Below are 19,740 nucleotides of genomic sequence, written 5' to 3'. Positions count from 1 at the left end.
CACCACAAAAGCAGAATAAATGGTTAAGGAAATACAACAATGAATCAGTCAACAGAAAAGTGTGAATGCAGCTCTGAAGCAAAGGATAGATATTATTATTATTATGTAACTATATAGTGACTCCACCAGCAGCATACTGAGTACACGTCTGGAATATAAATAATGATACATTTTATTTATATTGCACCAACATATTTCAGAGCACTTTACAATTTGCATGGTTCAAGTACAAACAAAATGAGGCAACAGTAGTAAATCAATTCACGCAATGGGACTGATGGCCCTGCTTGTATGAGCTTACAATCTATGAAGGAGCAGGAACAGCAGTCCTTTAATGTGCAGATGGTGCCTGGACATTGTGGTGTACGGTGGAATTGGAAGCTCTGGTTTTCTTTTGCAAACTGATCTTTATTGTGGCACACAGGGTTATAGGTACAATTTTGTGCTGCTCAGAATATCAAACAAAGGAAAATAAAAATCCTACACCTGTCCGGTGGCTAACTAAACCGTTCAGTCCCTTACTAACCAGGGGGTCAGCCTATCGCAGGCCTCCTAATAAAGTTTGCAAAACATGGGGCACACATACCCGGCACTTTAGCAGCATCCTCTCTGACAGACTTCTCCCAGACTGGTCAACTGCCCCAGTGTTTCAGCCTCTCTCCTCCACTAAACAGCACACCTGTGCCACTTACATTCCCCTGCTGGTTGGTGCTCAAGCTTGGAGTGGACTGCCCTGCAGGACTGGCCTGAACTCCTACTCCAGTCCGAGACCTAAAAATTAAATGCTTGAGCATATAGCAACAGCCTTGGGGAAATATAGCAATTCTTCTAGACTATACCTTTCTCAACCTCACAACATATAAAGGTACAGTCTGATATGGCATCATATCCTGTGGGTTAATGCTATTCAAACTGTATGGGGAAGAGCATTCCAGAGAAGGTGCAACTTGTGGGAAGTCTTGGATACGGTTGTGGGAGGTTCTGATAATAGAGGAGGTTAGTCTTAGGTCATTAACTGAATGAAGAGCACAGGTTGTGCGATAGACATAGATGAGGGAGGAAATTTAGGGATGTGCAGTATTATGGAAAGCATTGTGGATGAGGGTAACAAGTGAATAAGCAGCTAATGTAGTGACACAGACCGGATGCACCGCTGTAGTGTGTAGACTGATAGATAAGCCTGGCTGCTGCGTTCAGAATAGATTGTAGAAGGGAGAGTTTAATAAGGGGAAGACCAATTAGTAAGGCGTTACAGTCATCCCAAGAGTGAATCAGTGCATCAATCAGGGTTTTTAATGTTTCCGTGGTAAGGAAAGGGTGGATTCTGGAGATGTTTTTGAAATGGAGATGATATGAGCATGCAAGCGATTGGATATGGTGGTTCAATGAAAGGTCTGAGTCAAACATAACCCCGAGGCAACAGGTATGCTGCCTAGGAGTTATGGTAAGACCAGAGACTGCAATGGATATATCAGGGACAGATCTATTAGATGGTGGAAACAGCAGTAGTTCAGTCTTTGAGAGATTCAGTTTTAGATAGAGAAAAGACATGATATTTGAAACAGCAGAGAGACAGTCACTGGTTTTCTGTATTAGCACAGGTGTAATGCCACAGCATGAGGTATATAGTTGGAAGTCATCAGCATAAAGATGGTACTGGTAAGTTTATGATGGAGCGAAACATGTTTGCCCCTTTGCTGTCATATCAACCCTCCTTCAGATACCATATCTTTGACAGTGGAGGTGATCCTCCTGTTAGCAAAACGTATATTGTTACAATATTAGCTACAGTCTTCCATTACTGGAGAAGCTGACTCTTTAGCTCAAGACAGTAATGGGATTGGAATGACTGTACATCTTAACTAAAAAGGACATGAGACCAAAGCACTTTAATATGTGGAAAGCATTCATCTCTAAACATTGCTCTATAGAGGAGATAGATTTCCTAGTTACTCCGTTTCAAACCACAACATGGAATCTGGAGTCCTCGCTATGCAGAATTCTAGGACGACTACAGCTTCAGAGACAGTCTTAACCACGTATAATTTTATGAAGCACTGTTTTCCTGGGAAAGTTTATCCTAGAGATTGCAATACAGGGCTATGGCTGCTACTATGGGGTTTTATGAATTTTATGTTATGTTTTGTTTGCTTTTTACAGTCTCTGATAAGGGGGAGTTCATACGGAGGAAAGTGGAGCGCAATTTGGCACGTATACACGTTCCGGCAGATGACGCGCTCAAAATGCTCCCATTCATTTCAATGGGAGTTAGGAACGTATACGCCGCATTATATTGCGGCCGTGATTTTGCACTTCTCGCCCGATTTGGCTGAAATTTGGCACGCCCCCTCTCCACCAACAGGAGTAAAATACTGCGCACGTTACATCTCGCTAGCATCCCCCCGTCAAGAGATTGGGGTCCCTAAATTTATGCATATAATGGGGAAAAGTGAAAGCGCTGAGGGGAAAACAACAGTTGTGACTGACAGGGATGGATTATAGCGCCAAAGAGTCACTGCTAAAGGGGCCGCAGCACCACACAAACATTTCACAAACGCACATAGACATCACACATACACAAACCCACAAGCACAACACCACACAAATGCCACAACACACCACACAAACACCAGACCACTCTAGACACACACAACACCAACACCACCCCACAAGTATCACATACACACACGCACGGACCACAAACGTATGCAAATACACTCAGATGGATGCACACTACACACATGGATAACTACCGCACGCACGGCCACTTGCTCTGTGCACGCAGAAACACATGGATCACACACTCACATACAGTCATACACAGGGTCGGACTGGGGTGTCTAGGGCCCACCAGTGGAATTGTTTTTAGGGGCCCACCGCCAGGACCCCTGTAGATGAGCTGTACAGAGACAGGGTGGCTAAAGGTAACATATCGGGAGCCATGCTGCTCACCTGCCATAAGATGTGTACCACGGCACTATCTAAACCCACTGCTACATCCTGTATGGCAAGAGAGCAGTGTGGCTCCTAGAGTTCTCACCATTACCTGTAGCCGCACTGTAAGGGAGATTCACACGGAGTAACGTGCTGCGTGATGTGGCACGTAGACGCCGCGTGAGCTTTTGCGGGCCATATACGCTCCCATTGATTACAATGGGAGCTGGGATCGTATATGCAGCTCTATTTTGCGTCCAGTCTGTATCCCTAATGAGATACTTGCCGGTTAGGTAACTGTCTCCAAGTACACTGACCGCAAAACAGCGGTGGTTTGTCACCATATATGCCTAGGGCATTTTTTATAGTATACTTTTAAAAAAAAAATAAACAAATAAAAGTTATATTATATAATCAATTGGACACTCTTTTGGGAAGATAGATACATGGTCTTTCCAGCCTGTGATGAGTTTATAATTGGGTATCTGGCACATCTTGGTATGGACAGTGAGTCATAAACAATAATTTAACATATTTTTTCCGCAGGTATTCTACTAGTATACAATATAATTCAGGATCAGTATAATATATGTATACAGTGAACCCACCAATAGAACCAAGTGCCTCACTAGAGTACAATCCATGCTATAGTACAGTATAATATAATGTATGTGCGCAAGGACTCTACCAGCAGGCTAGTGAGTGCAGCTCTGCAGTATAATACACATGGGAAGAATATGCAAATCTGTCTCCCAAGATGTAAACAGGGAGACAGCGCCTCTGTTATGCCGCCCTCTATGGGAAGCACCCTGAACATCATGCCCGACTTTAATACACAGTAGTACAAGATAAGTAATCTGTATACTTTTTCCTAGCCAAACCCTCTTTGCATATACTGGTATGCATATACCAGTACAAAAGGACAATCTGACCCCGTGTAATAAATTCAGTACATTCTACAGTACGAGTGGGCACATCTGCAATCCATTCGAGCAGCACAGATCACTCAGTTCCGCAACCTGTCTGAAATGTTCACTGTTAATAAAGTTATTTCTGTCCACTGTTGATGACGTAACACTGTAATGGCGACTTCCGTGTGAGCAGCGTGTGTAGTGCTTCAGCTGCGGATTGAGCTCATTTTGTGATCGCTACCTGGTCCTGTTATAGCTCCGATCAGAGGGTAAAGCAGTAAGTGCATGATATCTAGCTATTACTGGCAGCCAATAGTTCATTACTACTACGGCTTGATCCACGCTGGAGGGTTAAAGACGATGGCACTACAAATGCCAGCATGTCATTAACGATGTATAAGCAGCTCGGAGAATAGAAGGAGCCTATCCATCTTTAATACATGGACTCTAGGCTGTATTCACACTACCAGTATACTGGAGCAAGTGCTGTAATTCACTTTTTTGGTGGATTGGAAACACAGCTCTCATTTCATTGACACAACTTTCCCATTGAAAGTAAATGAGTCCTTGAAAAGTCATCTGTGCCAAGTCACCTGTGACAAAACACGGCCAAGAATCAGCACATATGTGTGAATAAAGCCTTGTGAGCAGATGTTTGTTTTCGTAATGCATTAAAATGCAACCGTGTTACAGGTTTACAGGCGCATTATCTTTCAGCTAGCCAGACCTTACCAAAAATAATTGTAATGGGGTCTGAGGGTGTCCATCCTTTTTATCTGATTGTCAGACAAAAAAGTCAACTTTCAGGATTTTTTTGCCCACCAATTTCTGATGACACTTCTTTCGAAGTCTCTAGAGCAGATGTAAATGCACACTAAGGGCTCATTCACACAACAAGATTTGCCATGTAAGGCCCTTGTTTTAACAGCCAGCACACAGCCTCATAGACTTATAGTGGATCTATTCACACGTTGATCCAAGGAAAAATGGGACAAGTATTAATTCAGACTGAGTTCATGGATCCCTGAACAGACTCATGTCTATGAGGGATCCGTGATAACAGATTACCTACAGCTGTGCATTTTGTTATGAGAAAGTACTTATTTTCACAGCCGAGTGCTGGGCCCTACCGTGTGAATACAGCCTTACAAGGTATGGCAAGATTTTTTTTTTATTTTTTTTTGGGAGGGGAGGGGGGGGGGTTATAGTTGGTTGGGGAAGATTTCATAGGTTATAGTAAAAGTGGTGGGGATTCAGTTTTATATAAATTGGATGCTGAGAAAGTTCTGCAACTTATTAATAAACTTTGTGTTTCAATTCTTTGCTGATTTCAAGATCTCTGCTGTCTATCTGTGAATGTCAATCTTATTTACAACTTGACGCTAAAGCTTATCCTGGTATAACACTTCTCACAGCTGAGACTTAGCGCTGAGTCTTCCAGGTCACTTATTTCATTACTTGTGTCTTATGTTTTCTATAGTGCAAGATGAAGCCACAGAAAGTAAGGAAAGTTGGTCGAGCCCAATTTAAGCTACGAAAAAAAGGCATCAAAATAACTGGAAAATGGAAACCGATTGCACTGGACCCCAATCTTTTTGCAGATGGGAACATGGAAGAAATCATCTGTTTCGAGGAACTTGCTGATTATAAATTGGTGAAGACATCCAAGGAGTTGGTTGAAGAAGGGAAAAAACGTAAACGCGGTGCCAACGAGGATGAGGAACCTGAGCAAAACTTTCCTAGGACAAAGAAAAACAAAAAACGCAAGAAAAAAATGGAAGCCCATAGAATGAAAGAAGAATCTGAAGATGAGATGGAGGAAATCTTTCTCGGAGAAGAGGAAGAAGAAGATGATGATGATGATAATGAGGAGGAGGAAGAACTTGACTTCACTGCGCTTGATGAAGAAGAGTCTGAAGCAGCAGAAGAGGAGGCAAATCCAGAGCCAGCAAAAAAAAAGAAGAGAAAGAAGAATAAAAAAAAGAAAGTTAAAGAGGTAGTAAAACAAGAAGAGGCTGCAGCTGTCAAACCTGCAAAAAAGACAAAGAACTGGGCACAGGGGGCATTAGGCGCTGTTGCTGGTAAGAATGTTGATGTATCGGCTTGGAAGAACCTCTACGTTCCATCTCCAGTTCTCAAAGCTCTAAGCTATTTAGGGTTTTCCACTCCGACCCCAATCCAGGCTCTAGCTCTGCCTTCTGCCATCCGTGACAAAATGGATGTTTTGGGTGCTGCAGAAACAGGTGGGTGTGCCAGACATTAATTCTCCTAAGTACATTCTCTAGATCTTCTCTTTATATGTATGTACAAATGTAGTGTGGGGTGGGGTCACTTCACAGCTGCATCTCTGTTTTTTAGCCACCTAAAACAGTGGTTCTGGTGTCACATGAAAGCTTACACTTTTCTTACATTTTAGCTGCACAGATACACTGTATCACTCTAGAGTCCGTTCTGTTAGACCACTGATTGTGGATGAAAACTGTACCAACAGTGTGGTTTTACTGCAAACTGCCTCAATTTAATTGATTGGTTTTCATACTGTACTAGTGACATTTCTACCCTCACCGCCATGCCTTTGACTTCTATGTGCAGTCTCACTATTGAAATTACAGAGAGTTGTTTAGAATGGATTCAGTTCAGTTTACGTTGTAATAAACCTGTGAGAGCTATTAGGTCTGTACACAGGTTTTGACAGGTTTTGCCTTGCCAAGTAAATAAAAATTTTCTTTCTCACGGACAGCAAATAGAAATCATGAAAATGGAGAGAAATTACAAGATCAAGCAAACTAGGAAGTTGTCCAGCTTTGGGCTAGGGCTCCACAGTAACAGAGTAACCTGAAATTTGCTTTGAAATTGTAGCATTACTAGAATTCATGTTACTTCAGGTTTCCATTTGCAATACAAAACTGCAGTGACCCTGCTCTTGACTGTCTTTTTTCATATCATCGTAATGCTGCAAGTTCAGATCACTATGTCTATGGTGGGGTTCTTGTCTCATCCCCTTAAAAAAAAATGGAAAATCCCTTTAAGCATCTCTGAACACTTATGGCAGATATTGAACATTTTGGATTTATAGGAGCATTAAAAGGGTTATCCAGCTTCCAAAAGCCAACTGCAAATACATCCACAGCAGTGCTAGATACTCACTGTTCTTCTGTTCACACTTTGCTTGGCTTTATTTTACTTGCTTTACTTTATTTTATTACTATTCTTTTTATTACTATTACTTATTACTTTATTGATTGACCTGAAAAAAGTAGACAAGTGGTGCAGAATTTAAACAGTATATATATATGTTTTGCGTTGATGCATCCTGCTACTTGGCCCATTTTTAAAAATCTGGTTAACCCCTATAACTTTCACTTCAGGAAGCGGTAAGACTCTTGCCTTTGCCATCCCCATGATCCACTCTATACTGGAATGGAGAAAATCTCAAAAACAAGGAGCTACAGAAGAAGAAGAGGAGTGCAGGGATGAGAAGATGGACATGGCTGAGGATAGGCATGAAGATGAGGAGAAGGAGGACGAGGAGACAGACATGGCTGAGGATACAGATAAAGATGTGAAAGATGGGGATGAGGCAGAAGATGATGATGAGGAGGAAGAGGATGACTATTCTACCATTGGTTGTGTGAAGGTTGTGAAAGACGTTGATGTTAATTTTAACTCCGCTCCAACTAAAACTGTTCCCCAGTGTGATACAAAAAGGCCACTGCTTGGACTGGTGGTGACCCCAACTAGAGAGCTGGCTGTACAGGTCAAACATCACATTGACGCTGTTGCACAATTTACTGGTGAGATCTGAATCTTTACGTATACTCTCCACACAAAATCTTTAATCTTAGTGGTTTATCTACTGCCCTGGGCTTCTGCTCCTAATTTTAGAGGTGGATAACCTCTTTAGTCTTAAAGAGGTTATCCACCTTTGGAATATTGATGACCTTTCCTTAGGATAGGCCATCAATATTAGATCTTCAACAGTGTCCCATAGACATTGCGACAAACCTATAGTTCCTAAACCTGCCGATACTCAATGTACCACGAGTAAGCAGCTTGGGTCTAAACATGTAAACATTACTAGTAGCCGCACTGTCCCAGCTGATTTGTGGGGTCAGGCTCACAGACTCCATTTCACAAGATAGACATTTTTTTTCTTTATGTCTGTAGTTTCCCTTCAGGGATTGTTGTAAGGTCTGTAGTCTTCAATTTGTTCCCGGATTGTCACCCGGCTTTCCCAGTATACTGCATAGTTCTGCAATGATACAGTAGTAGGGCTGTTATCACTGCATATCTAAGTACATTTGCCTTTCTAGACTCTAGAATAGTTAATGGACTCCCTCATTGAAGTCTTCATTCACAATCGTGGTGGTTACCCACTTTTTGCAAAAATGCACAGGATATTGATATGGCCAACAGGGAACCTTGAAGAGTGTATCCTGGTGATGTTGGTTGAAAACTCATAAGGGAGCTATAATGTTTTTTTATGCCGCCTTATTGGTTTTCCTGTAAATCTGTGAACAGTCTTGACACAAAAAGAGGCAGGGAATTTTTTGTGTTGGTTTTGTGTAAAGTGATAACATTGCTATTTCTTCCAGGGATAAAAGCGGCTATAGTGGTTGGAGGGATGGCCCCTCAGAAACAAGAGCGAGTGCTAAATCGGAGACCAGAGATTGTCATTGCAACACCAGGGCGCCTGTGGGAGATGATTAAGGAGAGGCACTTGCACCTGTGTAACCTGCGACAACTCCGGTGAGTGAGGGGACGCGGATACAGGACAGTGGGACCACTACTTTCTCCTGATGGCTACCAGTTTCACATCAACATATAATAATGTTGAATGCTTAGTACTTCCTTCAGCCTTTCCATTAACCCACATCACTCCTATCCAAAGAGCATAGCATTGAAATAAAAACCACACCAGTTATAGCAAAAAGCTAAGTAACAACCACTTTGTCCACCCTTACAACTTTCAATTTTCACATAACTTTACACTTTAATGGATTCTGTCATTGGTGTCAGTGGTTTTGAGATAAAGACATTCCTGGATAGGCTATTCTACTACTACCTTTTTTTTTAGGATTCCTCCCGCCGTTCTGTTGTAATCCTGGTTAATGTAAATGAGCCCACCGAGCACCCTGGGCATTCCTGGCACTTCATTCCTTTATTCATGCCATTTCCCCAAAGTGTTGAAACTGAACTGTTTTCTTTGCTGCAGGTGCCTGGTCATTGATGAAGCGGACAGGATGGTGGAGAAAGGGCACTATGCTGAGCTGTCACAGTTGCTGGAGATGCTGAGTGATTCCCACTATAACTCCCAGAGGCAGACCTTTGTGTTTTCTGCCACCCTGACACTAATCCACCAGGCCCCAAGCCGCCTGCTGCAGAAAAAGAACTTCAAGAAGATGGACAAGGAAGGAAAGCTGGAGAGTCTGATGGCTAAGATTGGCATGAAGGGGAAGCCCAAGGTGATTGACCTGACCAGAAAACAGGCCACAGTGGAGACGCTGACTGAGACTAGGATCCACTGCACTGGTGATGAAAAGGACTTCTATCTCTACTACTTCCTACTGCAGTACCCTGGCCGCACTATGGTATTTGCTAACAGCATCGACTGCATTAAGAGGCTGACATCCCTCCTCACCATCCTGGAATGTAACCCACTGCCTCTCCACGCCAACATGCACCAGAAGCAGCGGCTTAAAAACCTGGAGAGATTCGCCGAACGGGAAAGGTGACATATTAACTAGCTAACTTATAGCAGTAATGTAGATTACTGAGTTTATAGAGTGTTTAAGGAGTCAATTGTGCTGATTATTTTAGGAGATCAGAGACCAAAAATTGAACTGTGGATTGAAGTTTTAATCAGAATATCTCTGTTTTCCTTACAGCTGTGTTCTCCTTACAACAGACGTTGCAGCCCGAGGTCTAGATATTCCCAATGTCCAGCATGTCCTCCATTACCAAGTAACTGTCTTTTTTTTACTTAATTCTCTACCCTTTTTTTTTGTAAAGCTGTGACTTCTGAGCATTATTATACATGTATATTAGTTTACTTTTCCTGGTTTACATCATGTATTATGCTCCAGAGCTGCGCTCACTATTTTGCCGATGTAGTCACTCAAGTGTAATACAGGATGTAACTCAGGATCAGTTATGCAATAGACCTTCATTGACAAAATACAATAAATAAATATTGCACTAAGATAGAAATGTCAGATTGCTGCAAAACTCAGCATGCAGACAAGTGAAGATTACAGATGTAGTCTAGTTAAGGCCACTTTTGGGTCATGTACCTCTTGGTGAGAGATTGAGTGAGTTGCGGAAGCATTAGTGGTCATCAAACACATTTTGCCCACTTGCCAGGGGTACATCACTGGTCTGAGAAGCAGGGTGGTCATCTTGATGAACTGCCCTCCATCTAGGCTTTCTGACCTTGCTGTTATGAGGTGTTAGTGGTTATGTGAGGGCGTACAGACACTGAACAGCCCCTGACAGATCACCAGTATAGAGAGGATAGTTTGATCTGTTAATAAATTCCCACAGTTTTCAGCATCCAGACACAAGTGATGCCTTCACTACACATCACCTTCAATGGTCAGATCATTTCCAGGTACTTAGCAGAAAGAAAGTGCAGCATGTATTAAATGTCCTGCCCTTGACAGTCAACCTCCATGGCTAGTCTTTAGTGATGAATCCAGGCTCAACGACGCCACTCAGGTTTAAGTATGGAGCTCTTCAATCCTCTTCATCTGCTAATGTGATGATCCTAGGATCCATGCATACAATAGTCTGTTACCTCCTAATAGTGATATATGCATGGCAGGGCTTCCAACTGGTATTTTTTCAGCAGGATAATGCCCAACCACACAGAGCAAGGGTTTCCCAGGACTTTCTCCAGCAGATTGCAACACTTCCTTGGTCAGCCCAGGAACCTATGAGTGTGCAAGACACACAGACCTAGTCACAATATTTGTTGACAAATTATTTCATATGGAACCTCAAATGCCTTATCCTATCTTATATCCAGGGTAAAGCTGGCCCAACAAGTTACTACAATTTCCTTTCAATTGCACAGCTTTCCTTAGAAACTTGTCCTTTCTCTGTAATATTGTAATAGCTTACACACCAGTAAGGAGTTGTTGGAATGTAATGATGATATACACTCACCGGCCACTTTATTAGGTACACCTGTCCAACTGTTCGTTAACACTTAATTTCTAATCAGCCAATCACATGGCGGCAACTCAGTGCATTTAGGCATGGTCAAGACAATCTCCTGCAGTTCAAACCGAGCATCGGTATGGGGAAGAAAGGTGATTTGAGTGCCTTTGAACGTGGCATGGTTGTTGGTGCCAGAAGGGCTGGTCAGAGTATTTCAGAAACTGCTGATCTACTGGGATTTTCACGCACAACCATCTCTAGGGTTTACAGAGAATGGTCCGAAAAAGAAAAAACATCCAGTGAGCGGCAGTTCTGTGGGTGGAAATGCGTTGTTGATGCCAGAGGTCAGAGGAGAATGGCCAGACTGGTTCGAGCTGATAGAAAGACAACAGTGATTCAAATAGCCACCCGTTACAACCAAGGTAGCCAGAAGAGCATCTCTGAACGCACAGTACGTCGAACTTTGAGACAGATGGCTACAGCAGCAGAAGACCACACCGGGTGCCACTCCTTTCAGCTAAGAACAGGAAATTGAGGCTACAATTTGCACAAGCTCATCGAAATTGGATAATTGAAGATTGGAAAAACGTTGCCTGGTCTGATGAGTCTCGATTTCTGCTGCGACATTCGGATGGTAGGGTCAGAATTTGGCGTCAACAACATGAAAGCATGGATCCATCCTGCCTTGTATCAACGGTTCAGGCTGGTGGTGGTGGTGTCATGGTGTGGGGAATATTTTCTTGGCACTCTTTGGGCCCCTTGGTACCAATTGAGCATCGTTGCAACGCCAAAGCCTACCTGAGTATTGTTGCTGACCATGTCCATCCCTTTATGACCACAATGTACCCAACATCTGATGGCTACTTTCAGCAGGATAATGCGCCATGTCATAAAGCTGGAATCATCTCAGACTGGTTTCTTGAACATGACAATGAGTTCACTGTACTCCAATGGCCTCCACAGTCACCAGATCTCAATCCAATAGAGCATCTTTGGGATGTGGTGGAACGGGAGATTCGCATCATGGATGTGCAGCCGACAAATCTGCGGCAACTGTGTGATGCCATCATGTCAATATGGACCAAAATCTCTGAGGAATGCTTCCAGCACCTTGTTGAATCTATGCCACGAAGAATTGAGGCAGTTCTGAAGGCAAAAGGGGGTCCAACCCGTTACTAGCATGGTGTACCTAATAAATTGGCCAGTGAGTGTATGTATCAGAATATACACAACAATGCCACCAGAAGAATAGCAGCTGTAACTTGGGGAAAGGGGAGGAGGATTTATGTCCATTCTTATACAGTCTTCTAGGTTTTAGGGTTGGTTTTTTTTTAGGTATATATCTATGCACCGTATAAACCACACTATCGTTCCTTATTTTCACACAAAGCTTGTTACTTTTATTTTTAACTTATTAAAAAAAAAACAAAAAAAAAACACAGTCCTGCACAGAACAGAAGAGGTGCAGGAAGTTGGTAAATTGACTTATAGCAGTATAGTAAGCATTACTGTAGAGTAGAATACAAACCATTTGTTTTAATTGTGTATACATAACACCAAAACAAGAATATTCAATGATGAAGCTCAAGCCACATAATTTCATTTGCAGGTTCCCAGGACATCAGAAACCTATGTGCACCGCAGCGGCAGGACAGCTCGAGCCTCCAGTGATGGCCTTACTTTGCTTCTGATTGGACCAGATGATATGATTAATTATCGGAAAATCTTCAGAACCTTAGAGAAGAATGATGAGCTCCCAATATTCCCTGTGGAGACAAAATGCATGACTGGAATTAAAGTAGGTGACTTTGTAAAATAAATGTACCATTAGAAGGCAACCTAGCACATGGTTATCTGTGCTCCAGCTTGTAATTCTCCAGCCACCCCAACAAGTCCAACTAAAAGTGATTTTCTAGATCATATTCTTTAGCAGTCATCTTTTTTCCCCACCAGGAACGTGTGAATTTGGCCCGACAGATTGAAAAGATGGAATATTTCAATAGTAAAGAGAAACAGCAAAACTCCTGGATCCAGCAAGCTGCAGAGGCCCTTGAAATAGAGCTGGATGACGATGACTTAATAGGTAAAAACCATTCAATCCATTAAAGGGATTCTATCATTGGGAAAACTCATTTATAACTAAGCATATACTTGTATAGCCTTTAGAAAGGCTATTCCACACATATACCTTTAATTTGTTAATCCTTCCTGCAGTTTTTGAATTAACCCACTTTTATTGATATGCTAATTATCCACCACCGAGCACCATAAGTCTTAGTGATTCTCTCTGAGCACTGCTTGAGTCATCTGTGTAAATAGTGAGGAGATGAGAGCAGGAAAGCTGATGAGTCTTCGTCATTATGATCAGCAGCAGCAGTCTCCCTGCTCTCACCTCCCCCTGTGTACATGTAGCAGACAGTGCTCAATGAACTTCCGATTCTTCGTGCTGGCTAATTAGCATATCAGTAAAAGCGGGCTAATTCAAAAATGGCTGAGAGGATTAACAAATTAAAGGTATGCCTGGAATAGCTTATCTATAGGCCATGCAAATATATTCTTAATTAAAAATGAGTTTTTCCAATGATAAAATGCCTTTAAATACCGTAACACCTAAAGTTGCATGCACAACTGGGCAGATTTATTAATACTGGCGTTCTATATACTAGTCTTAATAAGGGCCCTCAGGCACACTCCAGTGCGGCAGTTAAGAGCTGGTGTAGATTTAAGTTCTACATCCAAGTTTATTACAGTTTTTGATCACAAATGCCTTAGTTTTCCAGCATCACTTATGAACCTGTGGAAAAACAGAAGAAACATGGACAGCACATGCATGAAGTCCATCTGAAGTTTTTTTTTTTTTTCATTTCATAACCCTATAGACTTCATTGGCTTAGATGAGGGTGAAAGCTGGCGAGGGAAAAACATTCCAACAGTGTGAATGGCTACATGACTGTAATGGGTCTTTTGCCCAGTACACTCCGCTAGAAAAATCATTTACATGAATCTAAAGACCCTTGCAGATGACCGTGTGATATCCAGGTTTTTCCCTAGATAGTACATAGACTATTTCATTTGTTTGTGCCCATGCATGACTGCGAGTTACACAACCCAGGCTGCAAAAATATAGAACAGGTTCCTATTCCTGTCTGACTTTGCAGCTGTGCTAACACAGCTCCTACTTTTTGAATGAATGGGGCAATGGAAGCACTTGTGTCATATGGATGACATCCTTGTGCAGACAGTGCTATTCATACATGGTCGTGTGCAACCAGGCTAAGTGACATTCCTTATTATACAAGATATATACTATGCACTGGGGCAGAGGTTTCATTAGCCGCCTCCTACAATGAAGACCTGTGTGCCAACAGGAAAATAGCAGCACTAGGTGTGACTGAAGCATAAGCGTTGTAAATTTAGTCAAACAAAAGAGAAATAAAGTTTCAAAGGGAAATTCTGGCTAAACAAGATTTTTCAGGTACCATTGCACAAAATACATAACATTACACACTATAGGGCACATTTATCAATACTGTAACTTTGCACTTAAACTACCAATCCTATTTGTAATTTTAGACATTTATGAATGTCATATAGACCTTCATAAATATGGAGTGTTTCTAAAAGCTCCAAACTTCTCTCACCACGAGACAAATATTTGGCGCAAAAGATAATCAGACAAATCATCTCTTGCTTAGAGACAAATGGGGTGAATTTTTAGCACATGAAGTTGTTGTAAATCCTTTACACCATTTTAAACTTGGTCTACTTTGCACAGGAAATCTGAGCCACATTCATTCTTTTCTGTTTCATAAAGGTGTCGTAAAATGAGACTTCTACACCGTGCACATTTTTCAAGAGTGTCTAGCTTTTATGTCTGTTCTTTCTAGTGGACACTTTATTCATAAATATGTCAAATGCCGTACAGTATGAATTTTGGTGCAAATTTAGATAGTGTCAGATATTGGTTATTAAACGTGTCTAGAATTTAAAGTGGAGTCTAACAGAATCCTCCCTTCTATGTACATGGAATGCTGTACTGAAAATGCTTTTATGTATATCAGACAGTAATACTTACAACTGAAGGTTTAGAACAATTTTTAATTTGTAGGCAAAGGCTGGGTTCTTACCACCTTTGTTAAAGGGGCTGCCCAGGATAAACTGATTAACCCCTAAACTCTCTCCCCCACCTAACTTTGAATTTACTTAAAAAAACAAACTACAATTACCCATATTCCTGGAGTAGTTATTTGACCACTCCAGGGACACTTTCTGATAATCCGGTGATGTTCTGTTTCATAGCTCCAAGACATTACCATCACTCTTCCCCCTCCCCTATCCCCATCAATACTTACCAAGCCTTCCTGTGTCTGGGGATGACTCCTCCCTGTCTTCCCCCAGTGGGCAGAATAGGTTAGGGAGGGTTGGTGGGGCTAGTGGTGAATGGGAGGGGCTAGGCTTAGCAAGATGGCAGGTGTTGTAATGGAGTGAGGGGGCCTGAGTGAGAGGGAGTTAATGTAGCAGCAAAAGGAACAAAGGAAGCTGTACTGCAGGAAGCTAACACAAAGTAAACAAAGTGAGAGAATGCCAGTCTCAGACACCCAGAAATCACTCCAAACACTGCTAAAGGTATGAGTGTACTTATTAACCCAGCACAAAGCCCCACGTTGCAGAAACAGCTTTTTTTTTGTTGTGGTTTTTTTTTGAGCCAAAGTCGGGAGTGAATTGAGCAGAAGTATAAGAACTTTTTATAGAGTTCCCATTCCTTTTGTAGCTATTCTTGACTTTGGCTCAAAAAAAAAAAAAAAAAAAAGCAACAAAATCTGCCACACAAAAAGCTGTGTTTCTCTACTGTGGGGCCTGAGCCTTAACGTCTTCAGTCATAGGAAGACAGCAATAGATTTTAAACTGTTGCAGAGAACGGACACTAACTACATAATTGTGAATGAAAACAAAGAATCAAACTATGTAAACTACTGTTTATCTTCAGTTATTAATTTAAACAAATGTGACTGAGGTAGTCTGTCATGCTTATGTATACAATGCACAACTTTCTTCCATTACTAATGTAAAGTTGGGTTCACATCTGTGTCTGGCATCCATCCACTTGCAAACAATTTTGAGAAAAAGGGTTTGGTACAAGAAAAAAAAAAAATTTTCAAACTGTTACTCAGCAACCTGAATTTTTTTGTTTTAAGACTGGATTAGTCAATGGGTGTTAGAAAAAAAAAAGTCAGTTTGACCAATTTTTTTTTTTTCTTCCCCTTTCATCTTGAGCATGTACAGAGAAAACAAACAAAAAAAAGGCAAGTTGCATTTAACCCTTTCGCTGCCAGGCACGTACACTGTACGTGCTCCCAAGGTGGCACTTCAGTAGCGGAGGACGTAGCTACTACGTCCTCCCTACTAATGCCGATATCTCTGGACTGCATCAACATATCTTGATGCTTTAAAATGCATTTTAAAGAAGAGACTCATCTTTAAAATGATACCAGGGACTTGATGATTTTACTTACAGTCTTGGAGCAATTCACTGTTGAAAACACTTATTTGGCATTGAGATCCAACTGCAGATCTCAATTCCCGACAGCGTTTCAACAGTGAATTGCACCAAAACTGTACATCCAATCATCGAGTTCTTGATATCTTGATGAGATTCTCCTCTTTAAAATGCAATTGAAAGCATCAAGATATGTTGATGCAGTCCAAAGATATAGAGCTCCAAAGTGTCCCCCCCCCCCCCTCCTGTCTAAGCAAACAATTTGCAAAGGAAGAGGGACACGGAGCTGTGCAGCAGAGAGAGAGAGAAAGTGAAACGATCTCTCTGTGCATAACTTGTATGTGACAGCAGGAGGGGGGTGGCAGGGACTCCATTGTCCCCATTAACCCTTCTCCTGCCAATCAGAGCGTATACTATACATTTGTCTGTCACATACAGTTATAATGTAATTCCCCCCTGAGCTTTACTAGTGGGGTATTCTTATGTTATACCTCCTGAACATAACCAGGAAGTTTGTTGGCACTGTGACCCAGACGTTTACCATTGTCCAGGTCGCAAGGCCAAAAAAAAAGTCGCACCAAACACTTATACAACATATAAAGTCGCAAATAAAGTTTACATTTCACCCAATCCCTGTCCTGTCTATACCTGAGCTTTCTACAGTAAAATATGTCTCTAGTGATGTCCGTTACACACTAAAATAATAGTAATAACGATTATCACTAGAGATGAACGTATAGATTGCAAAAGTTTTTAAAGGGGGATGGAAAACAACATTTATGTAAAGTCCTATTTAATTTGCATTCACAAAATGGGATGGCGCATTTCTGCGATTTTGGCGATTCTTTAACACTCGCCCCTGTAAATATATACATGTGTGGTATGTATGAACTCCTCACATATTGCAGTTTTATGGACAGTACATTGTTTGCAGAAAGGGATTTCTTGAGCCGCACTTTAGTGGCAAATTTGAATTTTTGCGCAATTTTTGCTAGCAACCTCTGTTTGCGGCAAAGTTGAATGAAGGTGGTTGTATATATAAACTATTAAATTGTGTTTTTATATACGGTATGCTGTATACTCTGAAAAAAGTTAGATTTTGGTATCACAGTCACAATTTGGTAGGTGCAGTATAGCTTTTTAACATATTAGTGAACAACAGCAAAATCCTGCTTGTCTTCTGTATTCGTGTTTTTGGGAGTCCGAGCTCTTGTTGTAGTTGATGTTTGCGGTACATATAGTATATATACACATTGTATACACCATAAGCTATTTTAAAAGTATTTTGTATATGAATGTGAGATTGAACATGAGTTTTAGGTGCAAATATGTGTGTTAGCGTATTTTTTCAAAAAAATTATTTGTGTTGGTCGCAAAGTTGCATGAAGGTGGATGTGGCTATCGATGACCCATTAAGACATTTGTAATCTTTAGGTTGTCTACTTTCAAAAAATATATAGGGTTTAGGGGTTCACTTACTTTTCATGGTGTGTAATCCCTACATTTTATAGGATGATACTTTAACATTTCCAGCTTCAAAGCAGAATTTTGTCCCTTCCAGTTCTAGCGATTTTCTGAAGACACGTGCATGCGGGTTCAGGCCATAGTGATATGTATGAACTCTGCACATGTTGAACTCTTATTTTTAGGAGGTTTGGTGCATTTAATTTTTTGTTTGGTTTCCGCTTTTAACAACTAATATACATTTGCATTTTTTCATAAAACATTCACTTTAAATCAAAATTGCATGAAGGTGCCTGTTCGTATACAGTACCAAGTGGCATTCTGACAATGCTGCAGGTGTCTACTTTAATATATAGGTATGGGGGGGTTGGATGCTTTTTTAATGTTGCAATTTAGGTTTGATTTGTCCATCTCAAAACTGTGAAAATTGCTCTGGCTACTGGAGGTGCAAAATTTCCAGAGACCCTTGGCAGCGAAAAGGTTAAAACCCATTGAAATTAATAGGTTTTAATCTAGAGTGTTCAAAATCAGTTTCTTGAAGATTTCAAATACTTATTTCAAATGGATTTGCTGAACGCAGATGTGAACCGGGCCTAAAATTGTGCATTTTATACAAAAGTAAACCTATTATCAGTGATGTTTACTGTTGTGTCAGTGGAAAAGACAGACTCAGTCCATCTATTATTTGCAACTGCTTAACGGTAGTTTGATCCCAGCCTAAATATTTTGGACTCCAGACTCATTTTTTTCCTGCCCTGATGCATTGCATCTAACTATTAGGACAGAACTAGCATATTGATTGGTGTCTTTTTTCTAGGAGGCAAACGGGATGAGCAAGATGACATACAGAAGCAGAAAACCTTGAAGATTATGAAGAAACAGCTAAAGAGACTCTTGTCCCAGCCCATATTTCGGAATGTGATGAAGACAAAATACCCAACACAGAGCGGCCAACTACCCCTGCCCAGCCTACCCTTCAGCAAAGGCGAGAGTGCCCTGCACACACTCTCTGACCACAAGTCTAAGAAAAATCGAAGGAAACACAAAGCCTGATTAGTATTGTACCGTGTATTCCCAGTACAAAGACTAAGACCAAGCACCAGGTGTTGATTTTCCTATACAACCAACCATGTGTCTCCTCCACTTTTAGGTTGAAGGGGACATAAATTGTGGCTTTTGCTATCCAGGCTAAAGCCACACTGGAATTGCCCTGTATTTTTGGCCAATTACAGGAATTAAGGCGTATTCCAGATAAATTTTGCATCAGTTTTCATTGTAGCCAGTGGGATAATGCTCGTTCCACTGTGGTCACTCATTGACTTCAGTGTAGTGTAAAATAAATAAGATGTATGCAGCAAGCTTTGGTTTGTTTTTTTTATACCATTTTAAACTTTGCCAAACAATTTACAATATTTATACATGTGGAAAAGTACAAAATCACATTGGTGGGAATGGGATACACCTATAAGTCTAGTTTAATATACATAATGCAGAAAACGCATCACTACTTTATTCTGTGTAAACCTGAATGGAACAACTATTCTATATGTATGTGTATCATCTACATGTAACCAGGACCTCTTGTAGCCCTTTTGTCTGTGTAACCCTTTAGAGTTCAATGTGCTCAGTGTAGTTTGGATGTTAGTCACCTTTCCACAGTTACAATGAGTACAATACATCCATTTGAATAAAGCCCATTACTACCTCCTGGGCAGATAACATATCAATCTGCCAATAACCAAAGTGGCCTCCATTCCAACTGTGTTTAGTAAT

General features: G+C 41.1%; 1 protein-coding gene across 1 annotated transcript; it reads left to right on the top strand.

Annotated features, from left to right (window-relative positions):
* The first annotated feature begins 4,023 nt into the window (after window positions 1-4,023).
* Window positions 4,024-19,325, top strand: DDX24 (DEAD-box helicase 24). The gene is made up of 9 exons (XM_075282428.1): window positions 4,024-4,122; window positions 5,326-6,088; window positions 7,214-7,639; window positions 8,441-8,594; window positions 9,061-9,576; window positions 9,734-9,809; window positions 12,616-12,804; window positions 12,960-13,089; window positions 18,785-19,325. Exons 2-9 carry the CDS (start codon window positions 5,332-5,334, stop codon window positions 19,018-19,020), a joined length of 2,484 nt encoding a protein of 827 aa, XP_075138529.1. The 5' UTR covers window positions 4,024-4,122; window positions 5,326-5,331; the 3' UTR covers window positions 19,021-19,325.
* Window positions 19,326-19,740: the final 415 nt, after the last annotated feature.

This window comes from Leptodactylus fuscus, chromosome 7, assembly GCF_031893055.1.
Source record: "Leptodactylus fuscus isolate aLepFus1 chromosome 7, aLepFus1.hap2, whole genome shotgun sequence".
In the NCBI taxonomy this organism is placed as follows: Eukaryota; Metazoa; Chordata; class Amphibia; order Anura; family Leptodactylidae; genus Leptodactylus; species Leptodactylus fuscus.
Note: the sequence above shows the minus strand (reverse complement) of the source record. Positions and strands in the feature narration are given on the sequence as shown.